At 38.0% G+C, this 14,137-nt stretch overlaps 1 protein-coding gene across 2 annotated transcripts in view; it reads left to right on the forward strand.

Moving 5' to 3' along the window:
* Positions 1-14,137, forward strand: part of OSBPL2 (oxysterol binding protein like 2) — a 62,183-nt gene that overhangs the window by 17,774 nt on the left and 30,272 nt on the right. For both annotated transcript variants that reach the window (XM_088128495.1, XM_088128496.1), the window contains exons 3-6: positions 6,181-6,316; positions 8,679-8,754; positions 10,735-10,869; positions 13,181-13,278. In XM_088128495.1, coding sequence (XP_087984621.1) covers positions 6,181-6,316; positions 8,679-8,754; positions 10,735-10,869; positions 13,181-13,278 — 445 coding nt within the window. The remainder of the gene's footprint in view (positions 1-6,180; positions 6,317-8,678; positions 8,755-10,734; positions 10,870-13,180; positions 13,279-14,137) is intronic.

Below are 14,137 nucleotides of genomic sequence, written 5' to 3' on the forward strand. Positions count from 1 at the left end.
TTTATGATTTTTTAAAAATGATGTAGTCACCTTGTCTATTGATTCTTACATGGCATTTAAATATAAGTTACTTTGTTTAAAAGGGCAGTCTCATTCCTTTTATACTGTGACTCAGGCTTGTTTGCCTTCCTGGATTTCTTGGAGGTGGAGCTTGTCAATGAGGGCTGGGGTTACTTTGCAGGATGTGGAAGAAGAAGAAGACTTCTAAAAACAAGCTTGCTAGTAAGTCACCATTTCTCATGTTGTTTTTAGTACTAAAGACACCATTGTTATAAGGCACTGAAGGACATTCAGTTCATTCTGAGTGGATTATGTTGTAACGAACTTGTTGTTTAAGGAGTTTAAGGTACTACTGTTCTTGCTATGGATGATAAATCTCTCAAGAAATAGTATTATTTCTTCTCTGTTGCCACTCCGTCCCTCTGTAACCATGAAAACAAAACCAAATCTTAATCGTACATTTTTTGTTTATGGTTAGGGCTTTCAAGGTTTTCTCTCTTTTCTGCAAACTTTTTCTTAGGCCTTCTCTTGTTGTTTGAAGTTTGAGATTTGTGAACAGAGAATAGTAGTACTGTATTCCTTTGACTCAGCTCCTTAATATGACAAAAAGTCATAAGCTTTTAAAATGAAAAGAAACAAGATGCAAAAATGGGTTATCCAATCATGGGACATCATTATGTCTGTTTTGTATGTACAAGGGACATATGTGATTGAGAGGAAATTAGTTGGGTTTTTTTGGAATGCTGCTTTTTGTTTATTTGTGCACTCTAGTCTGGTTTCTTCCTTGTTAAACTCTGTAATTAACTTTACGAATAGAAACATCCAGAACATGGATAGTTAGGTCTAAAAAATTAACCTTTTGAAATTTATCTTTGTTATAATTAATTGAAAAATTAGTATTGTTGGCTGTATGGAAGTTTTGGGTAACTCAAGTTTGTGTTGTTTAAAAAAGAGGCTAACGAAGTGAATTTTTTTTTAAAAATAGTTATGTTTTAAGGTCACCACACCTGAGCTAGATATCTGACATGAAGAACAATATATGACTCCTTTTTGAAGCCTTTGAGGCCCCTTCCAGCCATGCTGCTGGAAATTGGTGGTTTAGTTTCTTACAGTTTTGGGGAGAGAAATACTGAAGTGATGTATTGTAAGCCCTAGTATGGGCTTAACACAATTCTAAAAACTTCCTGCTATATATCTGGAAAATCCCAGTCTTGTCCAGTTTGCTTAGTGCCCTACTCATTGTGTCCCTTGGCCTCTGGACATTGAAAATTTGCCCATATCCCTGGTATAGGTATTATATAAATAATGATAATTAATTAGATGGCTAATGGAGTGATATCCCTTATTTAATTTTCAAGGTTCAGCAGGACCTACAGAGGACTGATGTGAATACCCTTTCAGTTCTTTTATTAAAAGAATTCCTGAAAACATGGCTGTATGCCTTTAGGCTGCCCATGACTTGGGGCTTTCTCAAGCTTAGTAAAAGTCTCAACAGTCCTTCAGATCTTTTCCTGGTATGTAATTCCAAGTCTGCAATATAGAATATGTTGTAGAGATGTTTGTGCTACAGACCAGTTAGTGTTTCCATACCCCCAAAAGCATAAGTTATTTTTATAATTCTTAAACTTTTAAATATTGTAATGTTTTGTTTGAATGGTGTACACACATTGTGTATAGCATAATGGCAACATTTTCAAGGGCCTCCCATGTATTCCACACGTATGCTGGAAGTAGTTCTTCAACCCCTATATAGGCTCCCGTGAATGCAATTACAGGTAGTCCCCAGTTTACGAACGAGTTCCATTCCCAAGGTCTGTCCTTAAGTCAGATTTGTATATAAGCCAGAGCAGTATTATTGTATAATACTATATAAGTAGTATTGTGTAATGAACTCGAACCATGGTGTATTTAATTCAAATTTTGTACAGTAGGCTCCGTTCTTAATTGTGGGTCATCTTTAAACTAGGCTTTCTTAACCCAGGGACTACCTGTATTATTATAATACCCAAATTAGGTGCTGTGATACCTTGGGATCTGATTATCATTAGATAATTACAGTTCCAGGAATGTTCTGATGCAGTAGCACAAATTAATGAGTGACATCACCCTTTACCAAAGGGAATAATAGTAAAACAGGGTATCACCACCTGTAACCTCTCTTTTCAAAGCTGATGCTTCAGTTACAGAAACTCTAACCCTTTTCTTCTCACAAAAATTATTGTATTGATCAGATAGCGGTGAGGAAAGCACATTGGACTTAGCATAATGTAATTAGCTTGCACTAGGGAGATTTGTTTATGTTCTGTTTCAGCAGAAGATGAGTCTGTTCTCGCTCATCCTGTCTCACAGATAAAACCAGGTACCAACTGAGTCTTCAAGAGACATTTGACCAAAATCTTCTAGTCAGCTATTTTTAGCAGTGTTTTGTTCTGGGTATTATAGCGTGCTTTGCTTTTTAACATCAAGTTGTTGTACTTGTAAACAGTACTTTTACAAACACTTGTAAAATGTGTGACACACATTTAATAGTCTCTACTTAAAATAACCAGGAATTTGCCTCAGTCTGATTTATATAGCATGGTATAATTCAACAAATCTGGAGGACTTCAAGTTGGGAAAAATGGATACCATTCACTATTGAAAAATAAACAGTTTGAAGAGGAAACTAATTTTCTTGTTTCAACATATTATAGAGCAAAAATGTGTGTGCTCATACAGTACATCTTATGAACATTAGTTGTGATATTTCTATGGCATGGAGCTGGTCATGTCCATGTTAAATTTTCATATTGTATGTGCTAACATATTTCCTGTGTTGCATCAGAAATTCTTTAAACCAAGATACCCACTGGTTTTGTGCATAGATTATATCAGGAGATCTATATAATGTTTGTAATAAAGTTGGGCAATATTCATATTTGATAGTGGATCAGAACTGAGTAGGACATAGGGACATTGTAAGAATGATATCCAAGTACCCGTCTCATGAAAAGGTTGGAAACAGGCTTCCCTGAAAGAGAGTGTTATTTATTTCTTTAAAATCTTTGCCCGCATCATTGAGTCTTAGAAGACTGCTGGTTGTATTTTGGAATGTACTTTTGTTCACATGGGTGCACTGATAAGACCTAATAGACAGAAAAACACACAGTACCAACTGATTATATACACTCAACCATATGTCCTTGAATGCTCTGAACCTCTTATACCAAATGGAGAAGAATATGAAAACTGCGTATTTCATAACACAAGTCATTCAGTGTGTTGTTGATGAGTTCTAAAACGTGGTACAGAACAGCTAATCCTAACTTTATACTCTGTAGATCAGCCTTTCTCAATTGCGGTTCCATGTGAAGTCACTAGGGGTTCCATAAGAGATTGTGATTGGAAGAAAGATACATCGTTTTTTTGAACTTCACACACCACACAATGCTAGTGCTTACAGTGGTGGGCATTCTTATGAGCTTATTCATTCTTATTCATTGGCTATTAACTTGAGACTCAGCTGCCAACCTGCTGCTTTGCAGTTGTCGTAAATGTTGTAAAACAGTGTTAACCTTAGCAACTGTAAGATGAGTGGACATCAACACCCAGAATTGGTGGGGAATTCTGGCTGGGGAATTCTGAGAGTTGAAGTGCACCCGTCTTAAAGTTGCTGAGATTGAGAAACACTGTTGTAAAACATGGAATCCGTACGTAGGTCAGAAGTGAATTGTATAGTGAAGTTTTCTTATTTTTACAATTTTTATGCAGGGAGTCCCTGAGTTCCTGAACATTATTTCAAGGGTTCTTCCAGGGTAGAAAGGCTGCTCTAGATGTATTAAGATTATAGCTCAGTAGAATTTCTGTGTTGGCTAAAATTTCAATACATCCTGTCCAAAGTTGAAAAGATTATTTTAAGTTGGTGACGGACTGTCCTTCCATGTCCTTGCTAGATAGCCATACCTCAGTATCACACACACAATTAATATTAAATACACATTTAATATTTTTTCCTTGTACTTCCTTGCAATAGTTTATTAAAATGTACTAACTTTTATTCTCCTCTTTGCTATTTTAAACACTGTAAGCATCACAAAATAATTCATTAGCTATTAACTTGAGACAAATTACCAATGACTTTGTTTATTTCTCTTCTTCCTTCTCGACTGATCTTGCCTAAATGGCAGAAATAATTTAACTACTAGCCAGTTCATTTACATATTAGTTTGTCTTTCAGTCTTTAGAAGTTGCTGACATTTTTACTAGATAGCTCGTAATCTAAGGTGAGAACTCAGGTATGTTGCCAAAAATAGTAGTAATGACTCTGCTCATTTATTTACAGTGCTACATTTATTATTATTATTTTGTGTGCTGCCTTCGAGTCAGCGTTGACTCCTGGTGACTGCCTACAAGTCCCTGCAGTTTTCCTGGCAAGATTTTGGAAGTGGTTTGCTATGGCCTTCTTCCTAGGACTGAGAGAGAGGGACTGGCCCAAAGTCACCCAGCTGGCTTTGTGCCTAAGGCAGGACTAGAACTCATGGTCTCCTGGTTTCTAGCCTGGTGCCTTAACCTCTATACCAATCTGGCTGAGTGCCTCCCACTATATATCTCTTCTCAGCCAAGCATCTTCTCTTTAGAGAGAGGGGGAGAGGGATTTTTAAGAGAATGTATTTTTGTCCTAGCAAAAATTAATGAAATAAAGCAAATACTTGTCGGCATGGAAATAATCATGGTAGATTTTGTATGGATTTGTTCTTACCAGTTCTGATAATTTGCTTTCAAGAATCTAAATTCTTCTTGTATGAACAAGGTGATAGTCTTTAGCTACAGATAACATGTGGAAAAAGGGGAATGCATTTTTGTTCTAACATTGAGTGGTAATGTCTTTGTTGGAATTACATTGTGTTTGGTTTTAACTCCAAATATTGCCAGCTACAGGAGATTGAAAATAAAGAACAATGTTAATTTTCGCAATGTCTAGGTCAACCTCCCCAACTTGGTGCCCTTCAGATTCATTAGATTCTGCTGCCTAGGATTTTTGAAGGTTGCAACCCAGTGCATCCAGAGGCCCACTTGGGATCCTGTAAGGAAGTACTGTTGTCCAGTGAACCTTTTTAATATACTATTTCAAAGTGTTTTATTATTGTCTAGTAGGATTTTGTTCTGTTTCAGACAAGTATTGGAAATCTTTTAAAAATGGGCTGCTTCACTTATTGTCATATTTATGTTAAAGGAAGACATTACTAGTTTAAAATTATTCCCTCTTCCCCCAAAAACAGTTTTGGATAGGAAAACGTCACTGCTTCAGTTACTGTAACTAACCTAAGATCCCTATATCAGGGTTCCTCAACCTTGGCAACTAAGATGTGTGGACTTCAACTCCTAGAATTCCCCAGCCAGCATGGGTTATATAGCCCTGCCCTATATAAAGTATATATTGTGAGTCCTTGGGGTTCTCTGAGCTTGGTTCTTTTCTTGCAAATGTTTCATTACCTGGCTAGGTAACATCTTCAGTGCTAAAATGGGATGAGGTTTGCTCTCTCTTTATCTGCTGTGGCTTGCTTTGCCAGTGCTGGTGGGGGTGGGGATTCTGTTTTGCTCTTCTGGTAGTTCAAACAGCAAATGCCCATCACAAATGTAGAAAGACTGAAAACAAAGAAATAATCTGCTATTACAAAGCAAGTCCAATGAAAAGAGGCTATCTGAAAAGAATGCATCAGTTCTGAAAAGAACAACATCCAGAATCAGAAATAATAGAACAGAGGCCAGCAGACCAATAGAAATAGGTGCCTTCCAAAACATCTGGAGCACTACTTGAACACCGTCAGCGGTGACAAAATCACCATCAGTCAATTGCAAAAGGCAGCTTTACTTGGAACAGCTTCCATCTTGCGATGATACCTTTAACACCATCAAACAATAGCTGCCTATCCCATGTCCTTGGGAAGGACTCGATAGGTGGATAAAAATGCCAAATCTAGTCTAAACATCTGGCTAACTATGCGACCAACAATAATAATAAACAATGTAGAAGTATTAGTAAGCAGTCAGCTTTTTGAAAAGAGGCCTGTGCTTCATATTATCTACTTCAAATTGATGCTCGCTTTAGCCTGCCATTCCAAGTGCTGTTACTGTATTAATTATACGACAACCCCCAAGTTCCTGTGATATGTTTCAATATGGTTCACTTTATTTACACAGGCTTTGATTCTGATAATTCTTCGGGAGAGTTTTCAGAAGCAGTTCATAAAGTTGATGTGGATGACCACCAGAGTAATAGGACTGGAAAACACAATGGCGATGGGCCAGTACAAGAGAACGGAATCAAGAAACACAGGTACTTTCTTCGGAGCTGGCTAAGCAGAGTTCACATTGCAGTAAAATAATTGCTTTGGTTGGGGTTTTTATTAAGGAGACTTTGGTTTGAAAGTGAGCAGCATGTAGACTTCATCTGAGTATGAAGAAACATTTGTATTTGTTTTTTATCCTTTTAATACTTAAAAAAATTATTAGAATAGTATATAAAACTACAATGAGTGAAACAGAAGGCAATTCAGAAAGATTTCCTAGCAGCAATTGTTGATTTTGAAGCTCATCTTCAAAATGGGGAGTGGGGACAGTGCAGTTTGGGAATCATGTTCAAGCAACAAACTGAAAAGTCTTGCATCTTTAGTTGGATTAAATAAAGTATTGGTTTTAATTGCTTAGCTGTGTGTGAGGGAGTTTTTCATTCCAGAATTAGCCAAAAGAATGCCTAATTTTAAAGCTACGTTCTATTTGGACTTTGCTGGAGGAGTCATGTTAGATTTGCTTCCATTTAGTTTTCATTCAAAAAGGGGTCTAATAGAATTCTAGTTCAGTTCATTAGATGATCTTACTTCACTGATTTGGATTTATTTTGTGTAACAAACATACACATTCTTTTCTTGGAGATAAATGTCATTGTTCTGAATAAGATTTGTAAAATTTGTACTAAATAATATTTAAGTTTTCAAATCTTAGAAATTGCTATCATTGTGTGTAAAAATGCACATAGGTTTACATGACACATTCATCTAGTGGAGTCCTTGGAGTTCTCTGGGCTTGGCTGTTTTCTTGCAAATGTTTCGTTACCCAGCTAGGTAACATCTTCAGTGCTAGAATGGAATCAGGTTTGCTCTCTGTTTATATACAGTGGCATGCCCTGCCAGTGTTGGTGTGGGTGTGGGGTTTGTTTTGTTTTTTCCTCTGGTAGTCCCTTTATTAGGGTATTGTTTACTGCTGGTTGTATGTCTGGTGATAATCTTGGTGTTAATTTCTGCTTATCTGGGTGATGATTGCTGGTGAGAAGATGTTCTGGTCTTTTGTTTTCCTTTCTGTTGTCTCTTATGAATAGTGTGTAGATGTTGTTTATCTCTATGTGCCTGTTGATGGCTGCCTGGTCTGAATACCAAGCTTCCAGGAGTTCCCTCACATTTTTGGATTTAGCTTAGTCTAAGATGCTGACAGTTTCCCAGTTGAAACTATGGTTAAGTCTGTCCATGTATTGTGAGATTCAGGAGTTTTTATGGTGTCTTCTGACTGCTAGTTGGTGTTCATGGATGTGCTCTGCTAGCCTTCTGCCTGTCTCCCCTACATAGTGGTTGTTACAGTCCTTACATTGTAAGTTGTAGATGACTCCTGTTGTTTCTTCTTGGACTATGGGGTCTTTTGGTTTGCTTAAGATGTTTTGGAGGGCTTTAGTTGGTTTGTGTGCTACGGAGATGCCATGTGGTTGTAATGGTCTGTTGGTAGTTTCTGAGACGTTTCTGATGTATGGCAGTGTTATCTTTTTCATAGCTTGTGCTGGTTGTGTTGTAGTAGGTTGAGTGGTCAGGCACTTTTTGATAAAGTTGCATGGATATCCATTTTGTTGGAAGACGTTGTAGGTGGTCTCTTTCCTTTTTCTGCTGTTCTGGGTTGTTGCAATGTGTTTGTGCTTGTTTGAATAATGTTCTTTCACAGCTCCTCTTGTGGGAGGTTGGGTTGTTACTTTGGTAATGGAGTACTTGATGAGTGTGGGTTGTCTTCCGATAGACTTGGGTTTCTAATTTGCTGTTCTTTCCTCTGCTGATGAGGATATCCAGGAAGGGGAGCATGTTGTTGTTTTCTTCCTCTCTGGTGAATTTTATTCCTTTGAAGATGTTGTTGATAGTTTCATGTGTTTTCTCTAGTTGTTTCTTTTTTGTATAACAAAGGTGTCATCTACATACCGGATCCATACTTTAGGTTGTATGTGTGGAAGTGCTATAATTTCTAGGCGTTGGATTACAATCTCTGCTATGAGTCCTGACAGTGGTGATCCCACGGGTGTGCCTCTGCTTTGTTGGTATATTTGTCCATCAAACTGAAAATAGGTAGTGAGGCAGAGGTTGATGAGGTCCATGATTCTGCTTATTTCGATCTGTGTATTTCAACATTCATCTAGGCAGGATAATGCTCATATACATTCATAACACTGCAAAGATCAAATGCAAGCACAAAGTGCTGGAGGAATCTTGGAAAAGTTTTTGAAAATATTGCAGAAGGTGGTTTTATATTTGTACCTGTCATTTTAAAGTGGTTCACCTGCATCAGTGAAGAAATCCAGAAATCAGCTTAGTAGTGACTATTGCAGAATAATACCTTTATGGAAAGGTATGGGTAACTTGTATGAATATATTGATTTATTCTTCCTGCAGAACATCATTACCTGCCCCGATGTTTACTAGGAGTGATTTCAGTGTCTGGAGTATCTTAAAAAAATGCATTGGATTGGTAAGCTACTGTGGTATGCTAGTATGGTTTGCCTGGTGTGTTTGATAAATGTAGTGTGATCAATCAAATGGATGGACATTGTACATATTGGAGTATTGTAAACACTGGTGAATACATGCAGAAGAAAAATAAGATTCCCTTGTCTCCTGGTGGCTGACTGATGATCTATTAGCAGCAGATGTACTGGATGCTGTTGCTAGATGATAGTTGGCAGAGGATGAAGCTGGCCTCTCAGCAACATCGATGGTTGTCTTGTCTTCCCTCCCTCCTGCAGCTTGATGAAATGGCTGTCATCAGGTGATGGTGCCATAAAACAATCAATGGAACAATAAAGCAATCATTGACATTAATAATTTCAGAAGTACCTAGTAGCCATCACAGCTACCTGTAGTAATGAATTCCATATAAACTGGGGAGAAAGAAATGTTCTGAAGATCTAGTGTTGATTGATTTCCTTGAACAGTTTTATGCATCTTTTGTATAACATTCTGTTATACATTATGTTTTCTATACAAAGCAGTGACCGGTTTTCAGTGTGTTAGGCCAGAGACTGTTTTTGGAAGATTTATTTTATTTTATTTATTTAAACATATTGGCCACCCAACTTCAGTGGACTCTTTCACAAAGTATCTGCCACGTGTGGGAGAAATGAGCAGCCACAAGACACCATACTTTTTCTTCCTATCCCTCTAAGTCACCCTCCAGGACACTCCCTACTAAACCTCCTTACCTTGGATATTTTTCTGGATGGATGGCCATACCAGTTGTGTATTGTCTTTTCTATTCTATTGTACAAGATGTTGTTACAGAGCCTGGAAGCCGTAGAAATGTGCAACATAAATAAATAAATAAATAATACTTTCAAAAATGTCACTAGGTTGCAGGCGCTCACCACTCTTATTTTCTAAGAAAACTCACAGGACTCCTTGTGCCTTAGAAATATTATTAGAAATAAAGACAATAGGATGCCAGCTTCTTATTTATTTTCAAAAGCCTTTTTAAAGAAAGTCACATAATTTTGGAAGTACCAAGAGAGGCACTGCAGGAGCACTGGTGTTCAGGAATACGACACTGAGGACTCCTGGAATGGCCAGACGAAACATGGCTGACTTTGCTACCTTGGAAGGCCTGCAGTGCATCCATAAGGATGATATTCTGCGTTACAAGTTTTATTATTGTTGTCTGTATTTCATTACACTCTTATGATATTAATGATTTGACAGCTAGGTCTATAAGTAGTCTCTATATTTGTAAGACCACAGTCTTTTCTGTATATCTCAGTGTAAGAAGCTTTTTGTTTCACCAGCCTGGAGGTGTATTTGGAGAGAATGTGCAAAAAGGGTCTTCTGAGTGGCTTCTCCCAAACTTTGCCATTTCCTACTGAGAATTTCTCTCTGTTGTCCTTTGAGCAGGAGAAAAAAAGATTTTATTCAGGCTGGCCTTTAGCTTTTAGGCTGGCTGCTGGTTTTTTAATTGATATATAGAAAGGAAGGATAATAAATCTTGTATATGCATAGGGAGAAAGATATTTTCATATCCCACCTTTCTTTCAAGAGCACAAGGCGTGCATGTCTGTCTGTCTCTCACTCTGTCCTCCTACTTTTTTCCAAAACACCAAACTTCTTTGTGTGTGTGTGTGTGTGTGTGTGTGTGTGTGTGTAGGCTTATAAGGTTTTATATGTTTGAAATACAGTATGTGTAAAGTGGATAGGTGCACATGTTGAGCAGAATGGATAGATTAAGAAGTGAAAACAACCAATCAGCAGTATAGCTAACTGTGCAAAGACGTCTTAGTTAAAAAAAATTGGCAGCATAATGTGTTGTGATAGCTGAAATAAAATTCCTTTGCATTATGTTCTGTTTGTTTAAGTTGCAGCAAGCTATACGGCTGATACCAAGAGCTGATATCTATTAATTGATAATTGTATAACATTTGCTTTTGGAGTCACATTCTTGTATCTTCCCCCTCTTACTATTTAGGAGCTGTCAAAAATTACCATGCCCATTGCCTTCAATGAACCTCTGAGCTTCCTCCAACGAATAACAGAATATATGGAGCACACATACCTCATTAATAAAGCAAACTGTCATTCTAACCCTCTAGAAAGAATGCAGGTAATTTTTTTTCATGTTTTTATGGCTGCATAATGGCTGTTTCCTCCTTCACACAGCATGGTTACTATCATATAACAAGAATCTTGCAAAGGTGTGTGTGGTGGTGAGGGGGGCAGGAAATACTGATCAATTTAGTCCAACATTCTGGTTCCAGAGTAGCCAGGTCATTGGAAGCTCACAACCAAGACTGCAGGCTAGCTGGTGACTCTACATCAGTGTTTCTCAACCTTGGCAACTCTAAGATGTGTGGACTTCAACTCCTAGAATTCCCCAGCCAGCATGGCTGGCTGGGGAATTCTAGGAGTTGAAGTCCACACATCTTAGAGTTGCCAAGGTTGAGAAACACTGATCTAGTATTTTGTAGCTCTTCCAGTGAGAAGCAGAGGAGTAGAGTTCAGGCTGAGAGAGGCAGTTAGAAGTTTCTTTTTCTACAATCAGTTCTTGGCTGCAAGTCTTCAGAATAGCAAGGGCCAGATTTCCTGGCTGGTCTGGCGCTAAGATCCTCTGCCCCAGCGCCCTGAGAGAACTAGAACTAATAGGGTAAACTTGTCAGGGAAGATAGTTGTTGTTGTTATTTAAACTTGTGTGCTGTCTGACTCTCAGCACCGGTGGGCAGCTCCCGACAGTCAACCCAAGAAATTGCAATGAAATCAATAAAACATAAACAAATAAAGATAAAAAATGGTAAGCACAACAGGGTAGATGGAATGATTGTCCATTGTTTGTTTGCTTGCAATGCTGCTTTGCTCAGTTATGTAGTTTTTCCTTCACTCACATTTTCTGTTCCTCTGTTAGTTGATTAATTATTCCTATCTCTTGTATGTAGATGTGGGCCTCCAATAACTTAGCTCAGCTATCTTAATCTTCATGTACTCATGCTGTTGTATTTATTAAACTATAAATCATTTATTTGTTGTTATTGCAGTGTTGGGATTTGTACTTGAATCACCTATTCCAAAACCACTCGAGCTCGGTCATCCTGCTTGCATTGGGGAAACTGGAGCCATTTTGTCTGAAAATTTAGATCGGGGAAGGGGGTTATTCTGATTCCAGAGAAATGTGAGGAGGGGAGACATCTTCCCATTGAAGAATAGTAAAAAAATAAAAATAAAATATAAATAAATAAAACAAACAAACAAACAAATAAATTAAATAAAAAATAAATTAAATAAAAAATAAATTAAATAAAAAATAAATTAAATAAAAAATAAATAAAAAATAGTAAAAAGAATAGTAGCAGCTTAACTATCTGTCCTGGAGTGGAATTCTTTCACTTGGGCGATACTTATATCCAAGCACCTGGAACTCTGCTAGAGGGAATAAGAGGATGGAGATCCTAGGAAGGGGTCTAAGAAACTTATATGTTTGTGATGGCCACTCTATACACCAACCTATCCTGCAGAGGGATAAAGCCAAAAAACTGTAGAATTATATTCTGTAGTCACAAGAAAATGTTGACCCAGTGGGAAGCTGCAATCAAAAATGCAAAGTCCATGTTGGAGATCATTAGGCGAGGAATTAATCTATCATCCAGCCACACTTGGAACAGTAATTACGATGCTTCTCATGAACTTCTTATGTAAGAGCTGGAAAAAGGTATCAGAAAGGGCAATTAAACTATACATGGTCTAGAGCAGGGTTTCTCTGAACAAAATAAAAGTTTGGGGATTTTTAGTTTAGAAGTAAAGAAAAAAAATGATGGAGGTGTATTAAGCATGGGGTAGAGAAATTGGACAGAAACCTAGGGTCATATAATGAATCTGAATGGGGGAAACCTCTGAACAGATGAAAAGCATATAATCAGGGCTGGCTTTTCATTAGGGAAAAGGAAGTACCTGCTTCGAACAGCAGACTGTCAAATTAAGGCCAAGGCCCAGGTTTGCCTGAGGTTAGGGTCAGTCCTGATTATGTATTATAGGAAGAAAAAAACATAATAAAAATGGTCAGTTGTAGGTCTGTTCTTTGGAAGTGTGCTCATATGCTCAGAAAAAGTTCAAAGATAAGTTGGAATAGTAGGAGACATTCAGGGAGGGGCTATTCTAGAGGAAGTGGCAGTAGGAACTTGCCTAATTCAGCCTTTTTGTGAATGGAGGAGCCTTCCCCAGCAATCATTTTGTGAGTGTGCCCACAGCGTTTACCAATGTTTTCAATGTGCCTATCACTTCCAAAAGGTGGAGAACCTTGGATAAGAGCATATGAACTTTAATAATGATGTTTAGTAATATTATTACATTAATAATTAATTAAGATGTGCCAGTTTGGGTTATTTTCTATTTTGGGGGAAACCTCTTACCCTTAATGCATCTTGCAGGCTGTTGCTGCTTTTGCTGTCTCTGCTGTAGCCGCTCAGTGGGAGAGAACAGGCAAACCATTTAACCCTCTCCTTGGAGAAACATATGAATTAATCAGGTGAGACTGCAATCTTAATTTCATTTTGGGATATACCATATGTCCTTGGCACTTGGCCCAAAATAATTTTCCCAGTATGGTTTTTGTTAATATAAATACTTAAGATGCCTGCTTGTTTCAAAATGATATACACTAATCCTACACAATGTAATACCTTCCAGGATCACACTTTGTAGAATTTCCAGCTAGTGTGGCCATAACATCATAGGTAAATATTGGGTAAATGGCAGTCCATTGCTTCTGAGGCAGGTCAGGTTAGGGGTGACTGATAAAAGTTTCTGAACCTGAAGAAATTCTTCCTGAGGCAAAAGGGGATACAAATTAAGGAGGACCAGGACTAATGCATATATTATAGCACGGTATTTGTTATTTGGAATTTTTAAATAAACTTTGGAGAAATGGGGGATTTTGTACCTCTCCCCATCAGCCACAAGTCTTCACACAGCTGATACAAGCATAGGATTTGTAAAGACAAGCTGTTAGGTCTATGCAGTGCTTTGCACATGATGACAAAAAGATGCTTCAAAGTGCAGAGAGACACAAACGTAGCCCCCGCCAGCAATACTTTAAGACAGCTACACCTATCCTGGGTGATCCTGTGGAAAGATGCAGCTGCTTTAAAGAGCTGCAGACAGGTGCTCTGCCTGCGTTGTTGTGAGCGGGATGCTTTTAGAGAGGATGACAGTGTTGAAGGCCTTGCTATAAACAGTGAGTTCGCAGTTCTCTATCTGCATTCTGCACGGGGTTGTCTTTGAAGACTCCTGCAGGTGCAAAGTGCAGCTACCGGGATGCTGGGAGTTGGGAACTGTTGCAGCCATGTGACATCTGTATTGCAGTCACTGCATTGGCTTCCGGTAGA

Source organism: Python bivittatus, unplaced genomic scaffold (genome assembly GCF_059951505.1).
Source record: "Python bivittatus isolate LINGU-HERP-01145 unplaced genomic scaffold, Pbiv_v1 ctg000700_np1212, whole genome shotgun sequence".
In the NCBI taxonomy this organism is placed as follows: Eukaryota; Metazoa; Chordata; class Lepidosauria; order Squamata; family Pythonidae; genus Python; species Python bivittatus.